This window comes from Microtus pennsylvanicus, chromosome 7 (genome assembly GCF_037038515.1).
Source record: "Microtus pennsylvanicus isolate mMicPen1 chromosome 7, mMicPen1.hap1, whole genome shotgun sequence".
Classification (NCBI taxonomy): Eukaryota; Metazoa; Chordata; class Mammalia; order Rodentia; family Cricetidae; genus Microtus; species Microtus pennsylvanicus.
This window is the reverse complement of record NC_134585.1, coordinates 42,466,082-42,483,363: the sequence shown is the minus strand read 5'-3', so window position 1 is coordinate 42,483,363 and position 17,282 is coordinate 42,466,082. Positions and strand designations below refer to the sequence as shown.

Below are 17,282 nucleotides of genomic sequence, written 5' to 3'. Positions count from 1 at the left end.
TGGGGAAACTTGTGCCATGGCGTGTGAATTTTAGAGATCATAAAACATGGATAAGATTTGTTTTCTATAGGAAAGGACAATTCCTACTCCCCTCACAGTTGCAAATCATAGCTGGTAGCTTACGACTGCGGTGACCATACCTCACTCAGAATGTTTTGACTGAATCCAAGAATACAGATTAGTTTCCCATGTGACTGTGATTATGGCAAGAAATATGATGTGACATTTGCACAGATTTTAATGGCTCTGAGTTGAATCTGAAAACAACCCATAAGGGAGTCTGGAAGGTAGGAAGTGGGTGCCTTTCCCAACAGAGCAGGTTCTGTCTGTTAAATGGCTGTCGTGACATTTAACTCCTTTGTAGACAGTTTGGAGGGAGACTTAGAAGGTACTCTATCAAACGTTCACTGGCTACACAATCTGAAATAGATGTCCTGCTGAAGGAAGTTAAGATGACAGTGTACAGGGATAAATGCAGAGACTGTTTGCTTTTCTACAAAAACATACCAGAAACATAGCTTTTTACATAATCTTAGGAGAATCCTTGACAGCACCTATAAAACACGGTAGGGCTTTTAGATGAGAAGATGATGCTTATACTGAAGCATAAATCAGATGTGAATGCACACCACATTAATACAAGTAAATAGCTAACTTGATGAGAGCTGCAAGGGTATGCATATATGTGCACACTATAATTTAAATTTATTGACAAATTGGGGGCTATTTTCGGCACCAGGCCTTGGAAGATGCTATTAGAAATGAATCATGACACTTGACTGTTAAATCTGAAAGCAAAAAGCACTCAGATTGAATTAAACGATAATTGATTTCAAATATTCGGGTACTCAGGTATATATCCACTTTCAATGTGAGTAACGATAGCACAGAGAACAACAAATCCAAGGAAAAAGGTGGTACATTTTGATGCGCTTTGGAAGACAATTTCCCAGCTACTAAAAAACATCCAAAATAGAAAATAAATATTTTTTTAAAAAAAATTAAAAGCCCTCTTCTTTAGTGAAAAATTAGCCAATGGTTAGAGGACAGCTACCAGTACACACACACACACACACACACACACACACACACACACACACACACACTAGTAGTTTACCAGTTTAGTGATTGATATCCTCTATATGATAAACAAGGCAGCTATAGCGAGTTGCCTTACAAGTGCTCTTATTCACGAGCCTGGAGGTTTATGACATATCTAGTAGTTTCTGCTGGTATGGTGCTCTCAATAGTCTATTCCTCACTTCCCAGTTCTCTACCTCTCTCCTCTCTCTATAGATCCCCAATGGCACAGTGATTCCCACTGGAAGATGCCACTATTCGCTCACCCAAGTATGATGCATAAAGCATAGCTATTTTTAAAACATCAAAATCCACAAAATGATTTCATATTCCTATAGATTATATTTAAAAGATCAAAGTCTTCTTACCTGATCGACAAGCAATGTCTACATCCTTTTCAAAGTCTGTCTGTAACAAGAAATAAGGCACAGAATCATCATTTAATGAAGATGTCAAATTTTTTAATATTAAAATTCTCTGAATATTATAGATTTATAGCTAGCCAGCATTAGTTTATTGTTTTGTGCAAAAGTAGATTCTCAAGGAATAATCAGAATTTCCTAGAGACAAAAACCCATGGAAAATGGAATAGTTTTGATATGGTAACAGAATACCCCATATAATATGACCGAATTTTAGCTGGAAATGGTGGTTCCAGTGGTAATTCTAGCTACTTAGGAAGATGAAGTAGAAAGATTGCCTGCTCAAAGCCTATCTAAGCCAGAGAATGAGGTCAAGGTCGGTGAGACCATGCTTGGTCTAGAAGTTTAAAGGGGTGGAAATAGGGATGCAGCTCAGTTGCTAGCGGATTTGCCTGGCATGGCTGAGGCCCTGGCTTCAAACCCCGCAGATTAATAAAAGTGTGAGTGGTGGCACACCTCTGTCATCTATCACTTGGGATGGTGAAGGAAGGAGAATCGTAAATTCAAGATCATCCTGGGCTTCATGGTGAGGCTAGCCTAAGATACAAGAGATCTTGTCTCAAAATTAAAAAAAAAAGTTGGGACTATAACTCAGTGGCTGAGCCTGCACAGGCCACACAAAGCCTTGGTTCACTTTCCAGTACTTCCATAAACAAAACAAAAAAACAAGACCAGAATTTTAAGGCAATAGCCTAACTTTAATAAAGCAACCAGAAGGTACCTTTAAATAACTGACTTTGGTTGTTGTGTTTTATGCTTCTAGTTTTAGTGTGTTACCTGCAGCCTCTCAAAGGCCATTGGCTAAAGGATGTTTCCCATCAACCTGTGATACAATATTCTCTAATACACTTATGGTAATGCTTATACTGCTATAGAATTGTATTTTCTCTGCTGTAACCAACGGCTCTCAACAGCAGAGATTAAAGATGAGGGCTAAACATCTATTCCTCTGGCCTAGAATCTTCTGGATATTGGTACCACCTTCTCCAAAATTCATATTTTAAACAAATCAGCTTATTTTTATGGTAAAATCAAATGAGCCTGTTGTAAGCAAGTTTTTCAACTAGATTCCTTTTTTTTAAATATTAGTTTTTAAATTTTTATCACTGCTGCTACTACTCTTATTATCATCATCATTATTGTTATTATTGTTATGTGTGTATAAACATGCTCACATGCTGAAGCACACATGTGGGGGTCAGAGGAAAACTTTGTGGCTGTGGTTTTCTCCTAAGTTGAAGTGGGTCCCGGGGATGAAATTCAGGCCACCAGGTTTGCACAACAAATGCCATTACCTGCTGTAACAGCCCAGTGTCAGTATATTAGACAGATTTTTATGGCTAGCTGGGTTTTGTAAGGAACTGATTTTGTTCCTCATCTTTTAGCTGCTAACATATTGCTTAGCCATATTTTTTATGTTCCATACTTCATAAATGTTAATAAGAGAACAGTTATGCTACAGAAAGCTCATTCCGATTCAGTCTCAGTTCTGTTGATGTTGGTGGTTGGTTGATTGTCTTGTTTAGAGACAGAATCATGCCATGATGACCAGAGTGCCCTTGACCTGGGGATCCTCTTACCTCAGCCTCCCTCACAGTGCAGGCATTCCAGGCATGCACCACTCCCAACTTCCATTTCTGTTTTGGTGACAGCAATTTTATCTCATTTCTAAAATTTGCCGAAGTGTTTATATCTATAATAGCCTTCACTCCAACAGAACACTGGGCTCATGCTCAGGATGGACCCGTCACTGGAGGGGTGCCTTTTCTCTGTTTTAGTTTCTTGGTGCTTTCTTTGGGCTGTATAGGTGAACCACCATTATCTGTGGTCACCTTTAAAGACGCATATTTAACTGCTCGGAGTTGCAGCTCCTCTAATTATTCTATAATCTTCAATTAAGTATGAGTAGGAGAGGGGGAATGATCAAAATTTGTTTTATTAAATTCTCAAAAATTAATAGATAGAAAGAAAAAGACCATAACACACACTGAGAAAAAAAGGGTAAAGTCCATAGTGCTCATGTGTAAAAATCATTATTTTGAATTGGATTCTAGACAAGGTGAAAATACTCTTCACTGTTGTATAGGACACCAATGTAACCCACAAGAGAGTCAACAGCAGACCTTTGATTCAAAGGCAATCCAGAAATAACATTTACTGGATGTTGAAGTAAAAAGTATTTATTTTAAATAATTATTTTATGATTTATGTATTTATGTGGGGTGTGTGTGTGTGTGTGTGTGTGTGTCTCCATGCTTGTAGGAATAAGTGGAGGTCAGAAGAGGGAATCAAATCCCTTGGAGCAGGTACTCATGAGCTGTAGATGTGGGTGCTGGAAACTGAACTCCAGACCTCTGCAAAGGTAGAAAATATTTTAATCATTAACTCATCTCTCCAGCTCACAAGGTTTTAGTCTTAATGAATTAAAAGCAAATTCTGATTTTATACTATTTTATTAATAAGGAATTTGTTATATATACATACATATATTTTTCCCTAAGAAACCATGACTTAATTATCATCCAGAAGGAAAATAGAAGCTCACCATGATTTGAGCGTGTCCATTAGGAAAAGAACTTGAAGAATCAGCATTGATCGGATCCTGACAGTTTCTCAACCGGCATCTAAATGCATCTTGTACCTGTGAATAGGAAAAACACATCGATTTTATTTTTTTCCTCAATAATAACTAGATACTGTCCATATTGCCCATCAGTTATGAGAAAACTCTATCTTTATTTGTACAGTATAAGACTCATCTTGTTTCCTGGCTGGCCTGGAACTAGTTATGTAGATCAGGCTGGGATTCTAGAGAGATCTACTTGCATTTGTCTCCCTAGTGCTGTGGCTGTGATGACGAGCAGCACCACCATGCATAACATTGCTTACTTCTTGATACAAATATAGGGGTACTTGGCTAGGGTCACTGGCCAGTGTATTGGACACTTGTCATCGTCTACCAAGTTAAGTGTTGGAACTCATGAAAGAGCATGATAGCTATTTCTGAGTTAATCCTTTTCACTCCTATTGTATGATGGGTTTTTCTTCTATTGTTATAAACCATGTGCATATTGTTGTGTGTTTGTGTGTGGGGGAGATATTGTTATTGTGTAAGGTACATAATGGATTTGAACACTATGAAAACTAAAATCACACAATGATCTTTTGGTTAGAATTGATTTATGATTTTTCCTTTTCTGTCTCACGTAAGAAACTTGTGTGAAGACTATTCCTTTTCTCTTTTCATGTCTATGTCCCCAGACACAAAAAAAGGAAACAACAGACCAATATAAAACAATCTCTTGACTTCTGGTTGATTGACTTGGGGAAGATCAAATCTCTTGAGCTCAGTCAGACTCCCTTGACATCCCACCAGGTCCCGGATGCAGCATAAACATCTCACAAGAGGTTCCCAAGGATGTTACATTAATTGTTGTTATTACAAAAAATCTCAGCAGAGACAAAGAGCTGAAAGGGGAACATCACTGGTTGTGGAACAAAAGCAACACCTCAGCAACAGGATGCACATCCCACTTCCTGTGGTCCCTTGGGCTCCTCCCAGGTTGTTGATGAATATGTTCACAGACGGTGACTTATCACAAATCAACAGCCAGGTCATTCATTTTTTAATCCTTTGTTTGTCTAACTCCATGTGTTTGATATTCTCCTTCTCATCTACTATACTCTGTTTTTCTGTTATTAAAAGCATAGCTGCTGTTGTGTTTTCCCTATGTTGAGTCACTATTATAGACTACAGGGTAATCATTTGTGGATCTTCTCTTTGGAAAAGCACAGCAATATAACATCCTGTCTCAGTTTTGATGTGAGATGTGTAGAACATATACGTTGGCCAGGAAGCAAAGAGGACAAAACAGAACATAGTGGATCAAAACCTGAGTCCACTAATTTGTTGATTTGGGTCTGGAATGTGGACCTCAGTAGTCACTGTCACAAGTCTGCTCTGTCAGTCCTATAGAGACCTGCACATGCATCTCCTCTCGACCTAGGGTTCTCTGCCTGGTGGGGTAGCTAACTTCAGTGAAGTTGAACTGAGAGCAGGTGTCTTCTGACAACTTCCATTCTACAGTGCTAACATTGCCAATCTCAGATTCCTCCAAAAGAACAATCAGTTCCCTAATAACATTTCTTTGGTCCAACACATCAATTAAGAGTCCGGCTGCACCAAGATCTACTCCAATTTTTTTTCTGAAGATTACATAAAACAGGACTGAATCACTGAGCCTCTCACGCTGAGGCAGACATACCCAGGATAGAGCAAAAACCTATTTCATCATCAGTGTTTTCCAGAGATGCCTTTTTAGATCAAGATATCATTGTAGGCTATAAAATAATACATTAAAGATAGAAAATTGGTAATGACTTTAGTGTTTGCCTGAGTGCCGTTATTTTTCTGTGATTCTTAAGTCTGAAGATGGGAACACACAATGTAAGAGTGTTTTCCTTTTAAAAGTCCTATAAAACATTGTTAGAAAAACAGGTTCATGGTAATTTCTGTTTCTACCCCAACACAACCGTTAAAGTACATTTAATAAAGAAAAATAAAGAATATGTTAGGAACATTGCCTTTTGGGGGTTTGTCACATGAAGATTCCCTTCAAATCGACTTCAAAATACCAGCCTATGTAAAATATGAAACTCTGTGGTAGGAATGAAAGTTGCCATGCAAACTGGATTCGGAGCTCCCTGTCCTGCTTTCACTGTCTTCTTGTTTCTCTTGATGTAGTTGAGAGGTGGTTTGATGGATGCCTATCTTTGTTCTGTTACAATAACAACTACATCAAAGTGTCACCATGTTGGGACATGGAATTTTGACCGACCTAAATATGTGTTCCTGGGCCCTGGTCACTCATATATTTAGCTCTAGAATAACTAATTTCCCTCCTTCGAAAGGATGAGAGTTGTGTGCTTGCACAGACAGTTGCAGTACTAAGCATTAATTTCTCTGACCCTTACTAAAGGTATTTTTTATTTCAAAGCTATGGCCAAAACGTCGTCAAGTGCTTTACAGCTGACATTTAAAAACAGGTAAAAGCAAATTCTGTAAATTTCTCTTCCAAATCATTGTCTTGTGGATTGAAAGAGATAAAAAAAGAAATCTCTTTTTCAAAACATATACTTAGACACACACAAAATCAATACCTTTGACTGCAAAACTTCCAGGTGTAACAGTGGGCTATTAAAAAGGGCACATTTACATTGGAGAATGACATCAGCTTTATTTTATCAATATGAGAGAGAAGACGGAAAAGCACACACATCTTCCACTATGTTTAAGGCCATTTTAAGGTTCTTACAGGTGTCATAATTTAAGAATTAGATTCTAAGACAGTTTTAGTGCACAACTCTCATGCATAAGGATTTCCAGGGAAATTTCATTTGATTCCAAATGCTTTATTTGATTTTTTTCTTTAAATCTGAAAATACACTGAGACTATCACGGTGAATTGGCATTAAATATTTGCTCAACAGCATGGGAGGAAGCGATGAGACAAGATGCACAGGGCGAATCTTCTTACCCCAGAGGGGCTGACGGGAAAAGAGTGTCTAAGAAAAGATAGAGGCACGTGCAAGCACTGTAGTAACTGAATTTTCTAGCAGGCACACAAAGAGTTTGGTCCCTGGGAAATTAATGTGAATTATACCAATAAAAAGCTGGAATTGGCTAAAATTCAAGTTGTAGACAAACATAAAAATAAAAAACAAAAAGCAAAAATAGATCGATTATTGTATGCCATAGTACGATTAAAGTTCCCCTGAATCTCCTATACCAAGGTTACATTTACAAAGATGAGCAGCAACTGTTCTTTATTTACGATTTATGAAGAACTAATTCTTTAGTTAATAATTTTATTTAAAACTATTATTATTAGTTATCATTCCTACAAAATCTGAGTTTCTGTGAAATTAACATCTCAAAACTTTTCTGAAGCCTGGTAAACTCGATTTTTAAATGAATCTGTGGGGGAACCATGAAATATTTAACATTAATTATGCCACACTTCATATCTAGATTATAAAATGTCTTCTCTTTGAACCATTCTGAAATAGGTCTGTCATTCTAAATGATGATCAAATGGAGCTAAAAGTAAGAGGGAGTAGCAAGGGACAGATATGCCACTGCCTTTAAAATATTTAGAGTACTTTAAGGATCCCTGATGGTCTGGAGTGAGATAAAGGTAAGAACAGAAGGCGATATCTTTAAGAAAACAGCAGTTGATATCAGTGATGTCTCGACTAAGTTTCAAAGCAGCTAGGGGGCTTTTAAAAATGTCTAGAGACACAGTCTTTCTCAATGCACACGGTTTTTTGGATGGTATCTGAGTTCAAAGTAGCTTTCAGGGGAATGTTTAACTCCTGTCTCTCCCTCATGAGGAGAGACATTTTGGTTTTCTCACAGCCACAGCAGCGGCAGCAGCAGCAGCAGCAAGCCAAGAGCTTCTCAATTGGTCCTCACTCCCGAGGCAGCTGGCAGAGAGTCACTGTGCAAAGTCCATGCCAGATTTAGAGGTTTGCAGGATAGGGGCACCCAGAACCCTTGGCAGTGTTACAAATCCGCGAAGCCTCCCAGAGAAGAGTTTCACAGTCTGAAATGGGTTCTGGATTTAGCTAGCTGCTGAACTGCTCAGACCGCAAGTCTTCTCCTCTAAAATATGAGAAAGTCTTACTTCAAGCTACTCTTTGTGAATGTTTGTGAAATCACAAGATCATTTTAAGTCAGGAAGACACACCTTTTTCCCTTGTATTCATTTGTTATGATTTCTGGGGAGAAGGCTGTCTTACATGCTCCGCGTCATCTTAAGTCTTGAGTCTACAATCACATCTATTGTTTCAGACTTGAACAAATGGCACAGAGTTTTTTTCACCATAATGTATTTTATATTTAATCATTAAATGAATGAATAAATCTCAGTTTCATAAATATTATGGCAATTGACATAAGGAGCATGAATGACTTGACATTTAAAAAATATTGCTTGACTTTTCTCCTCGTGAAAGAAGAAAAAAGACAGGAAGGTTTGTCCTTTGCTATGCCGTGAAGGGTTCAGGGTGCACTCTCAGATTCAAGAACTGGTGGAGCTTCATTGGGATCCCCCAATGCTGAGGGATCTACCACTTGCTATCTCAAACGTCCGTGCTTTTGACCTTCAAATCCGTTTTTTTTATAGCCCTCTTTGGGGGACACTGAAACTTCTTTAGACCATCTTTCAAACACGCGGTCTGAAAATGTAGCTGCGCTCCTTTCATGTGCAAATGTGAGGGGAAAGAATTCTGTGCTAGACACCACACCTCGCACCTTCACAGGAGACATTTCATTCTAGCCTGCTGCCATAGCCTTTGAGACAGACAGGCGTGCACAGAGGCTGCACAGAATAGCAAGCTCACGCTTAGAGCCTGCAAGGACCGCGCTTGACATTATTGCCATAGGTGACAATAGCTGAAGACGGAGCCATGTTTCTTGTTTTAGAAGTCCTCATTCCTGAACGTCATTCTATTTCGAGCCTTTCAAATTTACTGAACAAAGCCTGGACTACTTTAAGCCAAGGAATGAACCAAAACAAAAAGACATTTGGAAAAAAAGGAATAACCAGATAGGTTTTCATTTTACTCCTTTTGTCGAGACACATGCACCACACCAAAATCACAGAGCTAGAAGGTGAGCTCTTGGGGGTCTGAGAGGAGAGGGAAGTGGGGGCCGCTTGTCACCCTGCCAGTGTCAGGTCTCTGCTCACTGTAGGCAGCATCACGATGCTGCTCCCCAGAGTAGGGGGCATCTGGGAGGAAAACGTGACTGGAAGAATTTAGAGCAGCCATAAATCACAGCTGGGTGCTCCCTGGTAGGCACACCAGTATAACAAGTTGGGTTTTAAGTTCCCTGTGTCTGAAGCCATGTCTTCCATCAGATGTCACACATCTGTTAACCTCTTAGGCTTCTGCATGGGCATATGTCTGAAGATTCAGAAAGATGCAGGTGTTGACTACGTAAGTGGAACAATGAGAACCTGGGGAAGCCTAATTTAGAAGCAGTAAGATCTACACTCCTTGTCTAACAAACAGGATGTGGAGTGAGGTGAGACTTTTGGCTTCTGGGGAAATGTAAAGACCGACAGCATGCCGTCCTCTGCTGGGCCGTGTCCAACCGAGGCTTATTTTGTCGCCTCTTGTCATTCTCCTGCTTCAAGGCACATATTTTATTTTACTAGAAACAGAGAAAAACAATAGAATCTTTAGGTGATTTTCTTTTAGAATTTCAAATTCAGTCTGAAAAGTATGACGGTGTTAGTAAATGAGTTGACTGTCTCTTAATCCATGTGCTATGTATCTGTCTTCCGGGCAAAATGTTCCAATCAAACCCTGATCCTCCCCACACTGGGCCACTTACTAACTCTATAAAATACAGTCACGGCTTTTCAGGTACAAGTTGGAGTAAGTAGCTGTCATCAAGACCATCAGACGCTCTAACTGGAATTGTGATATGATGCAGGGAGGGAGGAAGGAAGAGAGGGAGGGATGCAGGGACGGAGAGAGGGAGGGAGAGGGAGGGAACACAATTCATGTTTATTTTAATGGTTTTCCTTCAGAATTGCTTCACAGGTTTGGATGAATATTTGAGGTCTCATCTGGTGCAATCTGCCTTCATGCCAGAGCCCGGGAGAGAGAGAAGAGGATCTTAACCCTGATACTAATGTCGTCAACCAGCCCTAGGATGCTTGCACAGGGACACAACAAGATCATCCATTTTAATGTGTAAATTTTAAACACCCCCTTTCTATTTAGTGAGGGCTTTATTTTAGATGATTTGGTATCACAGTCTTGTTATTTCCCCCCTCTGACATCAAGCTGCAAGATTGTCTCAGAGCCTGGCACAGCTAGAGCCAGAGATGAGAAGAATGTGCAGGGACCAAAAAAGTGGTTTCCTAGCAACAGGAACTATTCCAAAGGTTTCCTAAGTCTTGTGTAGTTTCATTTCCATAGCAATGAGGAGAATAGTAAATAGTATGTGTTCTTATCTGTTCGATCCAAATGAATTCTAATCACCAAATACAGGAAAATCTATACTTGTATTACAAGATTCAATCTGATTGTCTAGAACACATATTACTGCCTAGATTAGGTGTAATGTATTTTGATAAATCAGATGCCTGAATATTTTAAAACTATTTTTATCTTTTTTGGTTTTGTCTTTTTTTTTTACCCTTAGAAACACTTGCTAAAACAATCAAAAAGGACAAAGTTCTTGTAGAAGAAGAAACTATAGTGTAAGAAAAAAAATGGTATTCAAATACTAAGTTTGTCAGGTTTAAAGATCAGGAACAGATATTTAGATATTCAATTTTCTTTTCATCGAAATAAAGAAGAGGTTTGGGCAGATGGCTCAATGGGTAAATTCTCCTGCCTTGCAAGCAGGAGAATCTGAATTTGAATCCCCCGTGTGTGTATAAAAGAACCAGCATAGTGCTAAATCTATAACCAACCCTAGCCCTTGGGGTAGAGGTGGAGGCAGATAGGAGGAGCCCTACTTAGACCTCACTGACCAGTCAGCCAAAGGCAGAGTTTTGGGTTTAGTGGGAAAGTCTGTCTCAATGCAATAAGGCAGAGAATGGCAGAGGACACCAGAAGCCCTGCTTTGGTTCCATGGACAGCACACTGGTATATTAACATATACTGCATCCATGCAAACAGAGAAGTTCAGGGGTCAGTGCCAGTGCAATTATCTCTCCCTTCTTCTCACATTTTTTCTTTAACATTGATCCCATCAAAAGTAAAATCACAACCAAAATATACCCTCTGCATTATGTACCCTAAATGTCACCATTGCAATTGTTCATTCCTCCTGGAAGGACAAGACTGTATTTCTCTTCCACAACGAATGGGCAAGTCAATATTCATAAAAATAGCAACAATTAAAAAGAATCAAAAAAAAGAAGAAAAAGGAGAGGAATAAGAATATGTATGCATCCAGACCCTTTGAAATTACTCTGAAGAAAATAGCAGAGAATAAAATGATAAAAAAAAGCAATAAAAAAAATATAAAAAAAAGCAATAAAGACAAAAACTGTATTCTTAGGTCTCTTATGGATTATCAGCTAAGAATTACAAATTAAGTATTTAAAAGCCACACGTTACAACTCCGTATTTCACAAACATTGTTCTATTTGCTTTGGTATGTTTTTCTGGAAACAGTACTGATAGGAGGCACCGAGGCTATGGGAAAAGGGTGTTTTTTCTCTTATACTACATTCAGAGTTAGGGGAATAAGGTCACAATATGAGACAAATCTACTGCCAATGTCAGGTGATACCTGTGCAGATTAGAAAGACACATTGCCTTCAAAGAAGCTTGCTGTGATGCAGCCCATATAATGTATAAAATGGTTTAAATTATAAATGTAAAAACCTTAGCTCTTTAGTAACAAAATTTCTATAGGAATTCTGAGGATCACTTGCCCTTAACGGAAGTGTATGGATTTTTTTTATCAGGGTTACAGAGTGTTTATATGATTCAGTGAAAAATAAAAAAAAGAATATGTTCACTTTAGTGTTAAAACTAAAGAATGTTATAATAATTCACTGTGAATTTGTCAATAATACAATTACTCATTTTGAATTATCCACTGAAAAATATCAGAGAAAATGACCATGCTTTTGCTCCTGCTAATAGGGAAAACACGTATTTACAGATTTCTTATTTAGTAGAAGCACTTGTTACATGGTTTGACTTAATTGCACTTAAATCATGTTTTTGACAGCTACTCCTCTAATTAGAAAGTACTGAAAAGTTCTGATTGGTATCAAGAATTTTTCTGCCAAATATTTTTCTCCCTGTAAGCAGCAGAGATTTGATAATAAGCCATCATATCTGTCATTTAAAATTCTGTTTATTTTGAGGAAAGACTAGCAATGTCTAAAAATGAGACATGAGTTGGGCACGTGGCTTAGTGGGTAGAGAGCTTGCCTAACATGCACAAAGTCCTGAGTTTAGGCCCTAGCACAGATAAAATTTACACAGTAAGTCTGAGATTACTGTAGGCTACTCGACATCATGTCTTTAAGATAAAAGAGAGAATTCATCTAAAGGTAGAATGCTTGTCTATGCTTTCATAACTGGGGCATTCGTTTCTTCTGAACATTGCATGCAGATATGTCTTGCACCTTGTTTAAAGCCTGCTAGAGTCCATTCTTAATTGTCAACTGAAATGGCTCTGTGCCTATTAATTTAGAAGAATTCTGTTACTTAAAAACGTTAGAGGAACGTGAGTAAAAGAGATGCGCACTATAGTCATAGTTGGAAAAGAATATAATCTACATTTGCATTCAATTGCTTTTTAACTGTCATTACTTAGCTCTATAAAGAGCTTGATATTTGGGAGATTTTAGAAGTGATATTTTAGGTAGAAGTTGGTGAACAAGGTTTGACAGTTGTACGCTACTTTAGACGTTGAAGTTGTGAAATATCCCCCCCTTGCAAGATGAAGAAGTCACACCTCATCTGTTTTCATGGCTTCTCGTCATAGAATATTCTTAGAATACACCTGTGAGTTTACTGCTGACATCTGCGCCTTCCTGAAATAAGGCAGAAATACGGCTCTTCCCACCTAATAAATCAGGTAGAGGCCTTTCATTCCCTTCACACATCGCTGTAAAACGAAAAGGTGTGTGCTTAGAAGCACGCACACTCTGTGATGCGTACAACACAACAAGTTACTCAAGCACACTCGCTAACGTGGACTGGCAGTTGACCTGTCTCAAAATCACTCACATGGCATGGTGTCAGCTTGTTCTTTAGTCCCTACTCGTCCCCAGAGTAAACACTGAGATGACTCATAAACCTTGTCAACACTGCGTCGGTGCTTGCAAGCACCCTGGATAATTTTCACACTGGTAGGAAAACAATATTTTAGCCCTAAACCACACAAGTCTGCTGTCTCTCGCTGTCTTAGCGATGCTTGGTACCTGTCAGGGTTTCTAATCCAGAGAAGGCTTCCTTTTCCGAAAAGTAACTGAAACTGTGACCCAGACAAGTGCTGGGGTTGCAGGCCTGTAGTTCCCATGGACACTGACTGCCTGGAATGCCTTAGTATGTGAAGGTTTTGTATATACATCCAAATTAAGATCGTTTATCTTTCGTAAACTTTCAAATGCAGTTTGCATGGAAAGTAAGATTAGTTAATAATAGGACCAGGGATATGCTATATGTAGTAGCTATATTAGGAAACAGGTAAGAAATAGCAGGGTATGTTGTCTATGAACAGTGTATTTAAGGCATGCCCCCTTTACCCCTTTACCCTTTCTCCCTCAAGTTTCTCCAGCATGCCTAGTTTATTCATCTGGCTTGAATCTGTTCCTGGTTCTTGGCACCTCTGGATGCGTTCCCCTTGTACAAAGGACATGTATTTCACCCTGTCACTTTATGAGTGTCCAAGTCTCCTGACTTCTTCCTTAGAGTTTCTTTCCGCCTTTGAATCTTAAGCAACAGTGAGTGGAGAAGATCAGCTTAGTCTGAAGAGCAGGATTGCAATCAAAGATCCCCCTGGTTAATTAAGACGCAGGTTCCCACGTTTACTTATCTCTTTCACAACAGAAATCAATTCCTCACCTCTCTCCGAAGAATGCAATGGACCATGACTATCACGAAGCCTTGTAATGAATCAAACACAGCAAAAAGAATTTGGAACAATATGGAACGTTTGTCTGTCATGGCCAGAACTGCAGACATCCATGTCAGAGCCAGAAGGGGCAGTACTACGCAGGAGCTCCAGAGGGAGGCCCTGTGGAAAGAGAAAAGAGAGCAACATTACGTAGTTGCATGCCACGCTCTAGGCCATAACCAAACCCCCCTTCACTCTCCCAAAAAGCATTCTTGTGTGTGGCACCAAGACTATTAACTTGGAAACCACTAAGCAAATAACACTTGAGATTTGGACTTATCTTTTATAGACTATCCCGCAATCGTTATAAAGGTAGTTGCCCAATTATAAATACTCAAGTATTAGCAAACACAATTTTTTTTTCGTCATAGCACTTTCTCACATGCACATGTAAACTTTTTAACAAGAAGATGTAAATGATTGGGACTAACATGGCGTTACTGGCGGTGGTGGCTGACAAAGCTGTTGTAGAAACTACTCCACACTTGGCACATTTGAGCGTCAAACCGCTATGAGGCTCACTCATCTGACTGCAAACAAACAGAACACCCACAAAAAGAACAAAAATATTGAATTGTCACCAGAAAAGTTGCAGCTGCAGGTTATTTTTTAAATACTATTTCATGCAGAAAAGGTATACTTATCAAGGATGAATATTCTAGATCACTTTACAGATGCAGTTAAACCATGTATTCTCCCTGCAACATTCACATTTTAACGCTGTGGGCTCTTGGAGCATGCAAAGTATGTTTCCATCACTTACATTACACATGGCCCTGTGTCTATAAAATACAATTGGCTAATACATTGATTTAAACGCATGCATGTGCTTGTACCCACATAAGTAATAACTCTTTATTCAGACCCATGGTAAATGAACATGTGAGGACTCCAAGACTCAAAGATTTTCATTGTCATATGAAGAAGTTTCAAACGTTAGGAAGACTTCCAGAAATATTAATATTATGGCAGGAGATCTAAGAAAGTAAAATATGTATCATACATATATGTATATATATGATATATATGTAAAGTCTTTGAATGTGAGAGATGAAGTTTCTAACTCTCCAGATTCTTACTCATCAATGCTTGTTCAAATTATAGGATGATCTGAATACAGAGACTGATAGAATGAAAGATTACATAATAATGAAAGCATAAGACATATTTATAACAGTAATTAAGTTCAAAGTAAGAGATTAAAATATACAACACTTAATGATCTATGTGGGGCCAATAATTCAGATTCAAAATATGTAGATCTTATCTATTACTTTATGGAAGCAGAATGAGACTAAATAGAAAACCTTTTGCATGCATTTCCCTTGCAAAATTGTTCCCTGAAACATTATGGGTTTATTAGTACATAAACCTCCTAGAAAACCCAATAAGAAACAAACTGAATCAGAATTCAAAACTTTGTTGTGGCTAACTTCTGCACTCCATGCCCACGTGGAGTCAACGTCTCCTATGTGTTTGCCATGTAAGTCTTTACATTCACGATAGAGTGGAGCTGTGTTATTGTATATAGTAAGTGGGAGAGGATGGAAGGCTTGATTTCTTTTCAGGGAGTACACTCAGGTGTAAATGGCTCTCAGGTGGGATAAGAAAACCTGAAGTCTATCAGATTGATTGGCAGATCTCATGAGGATAAAAACAACCAAATAAGGGTTTGCACTGAGGCTGTAAATCACCCACTTTCTGGATCTAACTAAGCAGGGTCTTTATCCCAACCACACATGTGCACAAACTCGAAGTGTGGTGTGTGTTTTCCCCTATGAGTAGTTCTATGACCTTGTTGAGTTTTGTTTCCAGAGTAGCACCCGGTTGAGTTTGCTCTCGTTGGCTGCATCTCTTATCTCCTCTCAAACCTTCTAATCAGAGGACCCAGACAGATGTCCTTTTTAAAATGTCATAGATGATTATGACAAACAAGTAGACAAGAACACAACTGCCCAAAAATACACCTGAGTCTCTTTCTTGTTAAGCTTAAACACATCATTATTCAAAAGGCATGTATTCATCATTTACTTTTCTTTTCACAAAACATACTAGTTATTTCTCAGTTTAAGAGTACCTTCCCCTGGGCTCCGAGGCAAGACTGAAAAACCAAAGATTATGTAATAATAATAATGATGATGCTGATGATGATGATAATAATAATAATAATAATAATAATAATGTAATCACCCGAGATACAAATGTCTTAATCCTAAAAACCTGATTTAAGTATGAAATTTTCTGATAAATTTGAAGCAGGGTTCAAAGTACTTCATCTTTCTTTGAGACTTGCAGTGGGCTAAAAGGCCTACACATTCTTCAAACAAGTTGGGCAGCTTTGGCATACAAATGACAGGAATGGAGTAGAGTGAAACACCAAGAAAAATGTATTTTTCCATAGTTTATGTGATTTGTACATAAACTAATAAACCGTGGAAAATATATACTAGATTCTAAATTGAGGTCCTACCAATGTAAAATAAGTGCTTTTTGTTATCAAGAGAATTATACACTCATAAAGTTATAAGCCTAAGCGATGATGAGACACAAAGTTGACTTGTCCATATTGTCTGATAAATACATCACCATCAGGGCACAAGATGTGGGCTGCTACCCCACTCTCCCCATGCTGTTCTGTCTGTTCTATCATTACCATAGACTTGGAGTCCACTGCGCTGGGCCCTTCTCAACTCATTCTATTATTTTTAGGAAAAGTTAGTTGACTATTTATTTTTAGTATCTAACATATTCCCTCGAAAGAAAGTATTCTCTCCTCCACTTGAAGAAAATTCACAGAATGTGTTAAGGGTGTGCTGAGCTAACTTCCTTGATTTCAAGTAGATATAACAGAGCAGTTTAATACATTCTAAAAGAAAACACCATTGCAAAGAAATTGAGAAAATATAATTTTTGTTTTGATATTCCAAAAATATACATTATAATTTATATTGTTTTTAATCATTCCCACTTTTTTATATAATATATACTGTTATTTTCAATAACTCACCATTGGTTATTTTATGTATTAGAAAACGTTTAATATGGTTAAAATGTTACACAGCTTTTCAGGCTTGTTTTATTATTTATTAAACATTTATTCATTCATCCCTTTA

The 17,282-nt window shown here is 38.2% G+C and overlaps 1 protein-coding gene across 3 annotated transcripts in view; it reads right to left on the bottom strand.

The window, feature by feature from the left end:
• The window catches only part of Adgrb3 (adhesion G protein-coupled receptor B3), a 714,721-nt gene that overhangs the window by 33,215 nt on the left and 664,224 nt on the right, over nucleotides 1-17,282 (bottom strand). For 2 of the 3 annotated variants that reach the window (XM_075980559.1, XM_075980557.1), the window contains exons 24-27: nucleotides 14,601-14,699; nucleotides 14,118-14,289; nucleotides 4,048-4,143; nucleotides 1,449-1,488 (exon numbers count right to left, since the gene is read on the bottom strand). In XM_075980559.1, coding sequence (XP_075836674.1) covers nucleotides 1,449-1,488; nucleotides 4,048-4,143; nucleotides 14,118-14,289; nucleotides 14,601-14,699 — 407 coding nt within the window. The remainder of the gene's footprint in view (nucleotides 1-1,448; nucleotides 1,489-4,047; nucleotides 4,144-14,117; nucleotides 14,290-14,600; nucleotides 14,700-17,282) is intronic. The other variant, XM_075980558.1, reaches the window with a different exon arrangement.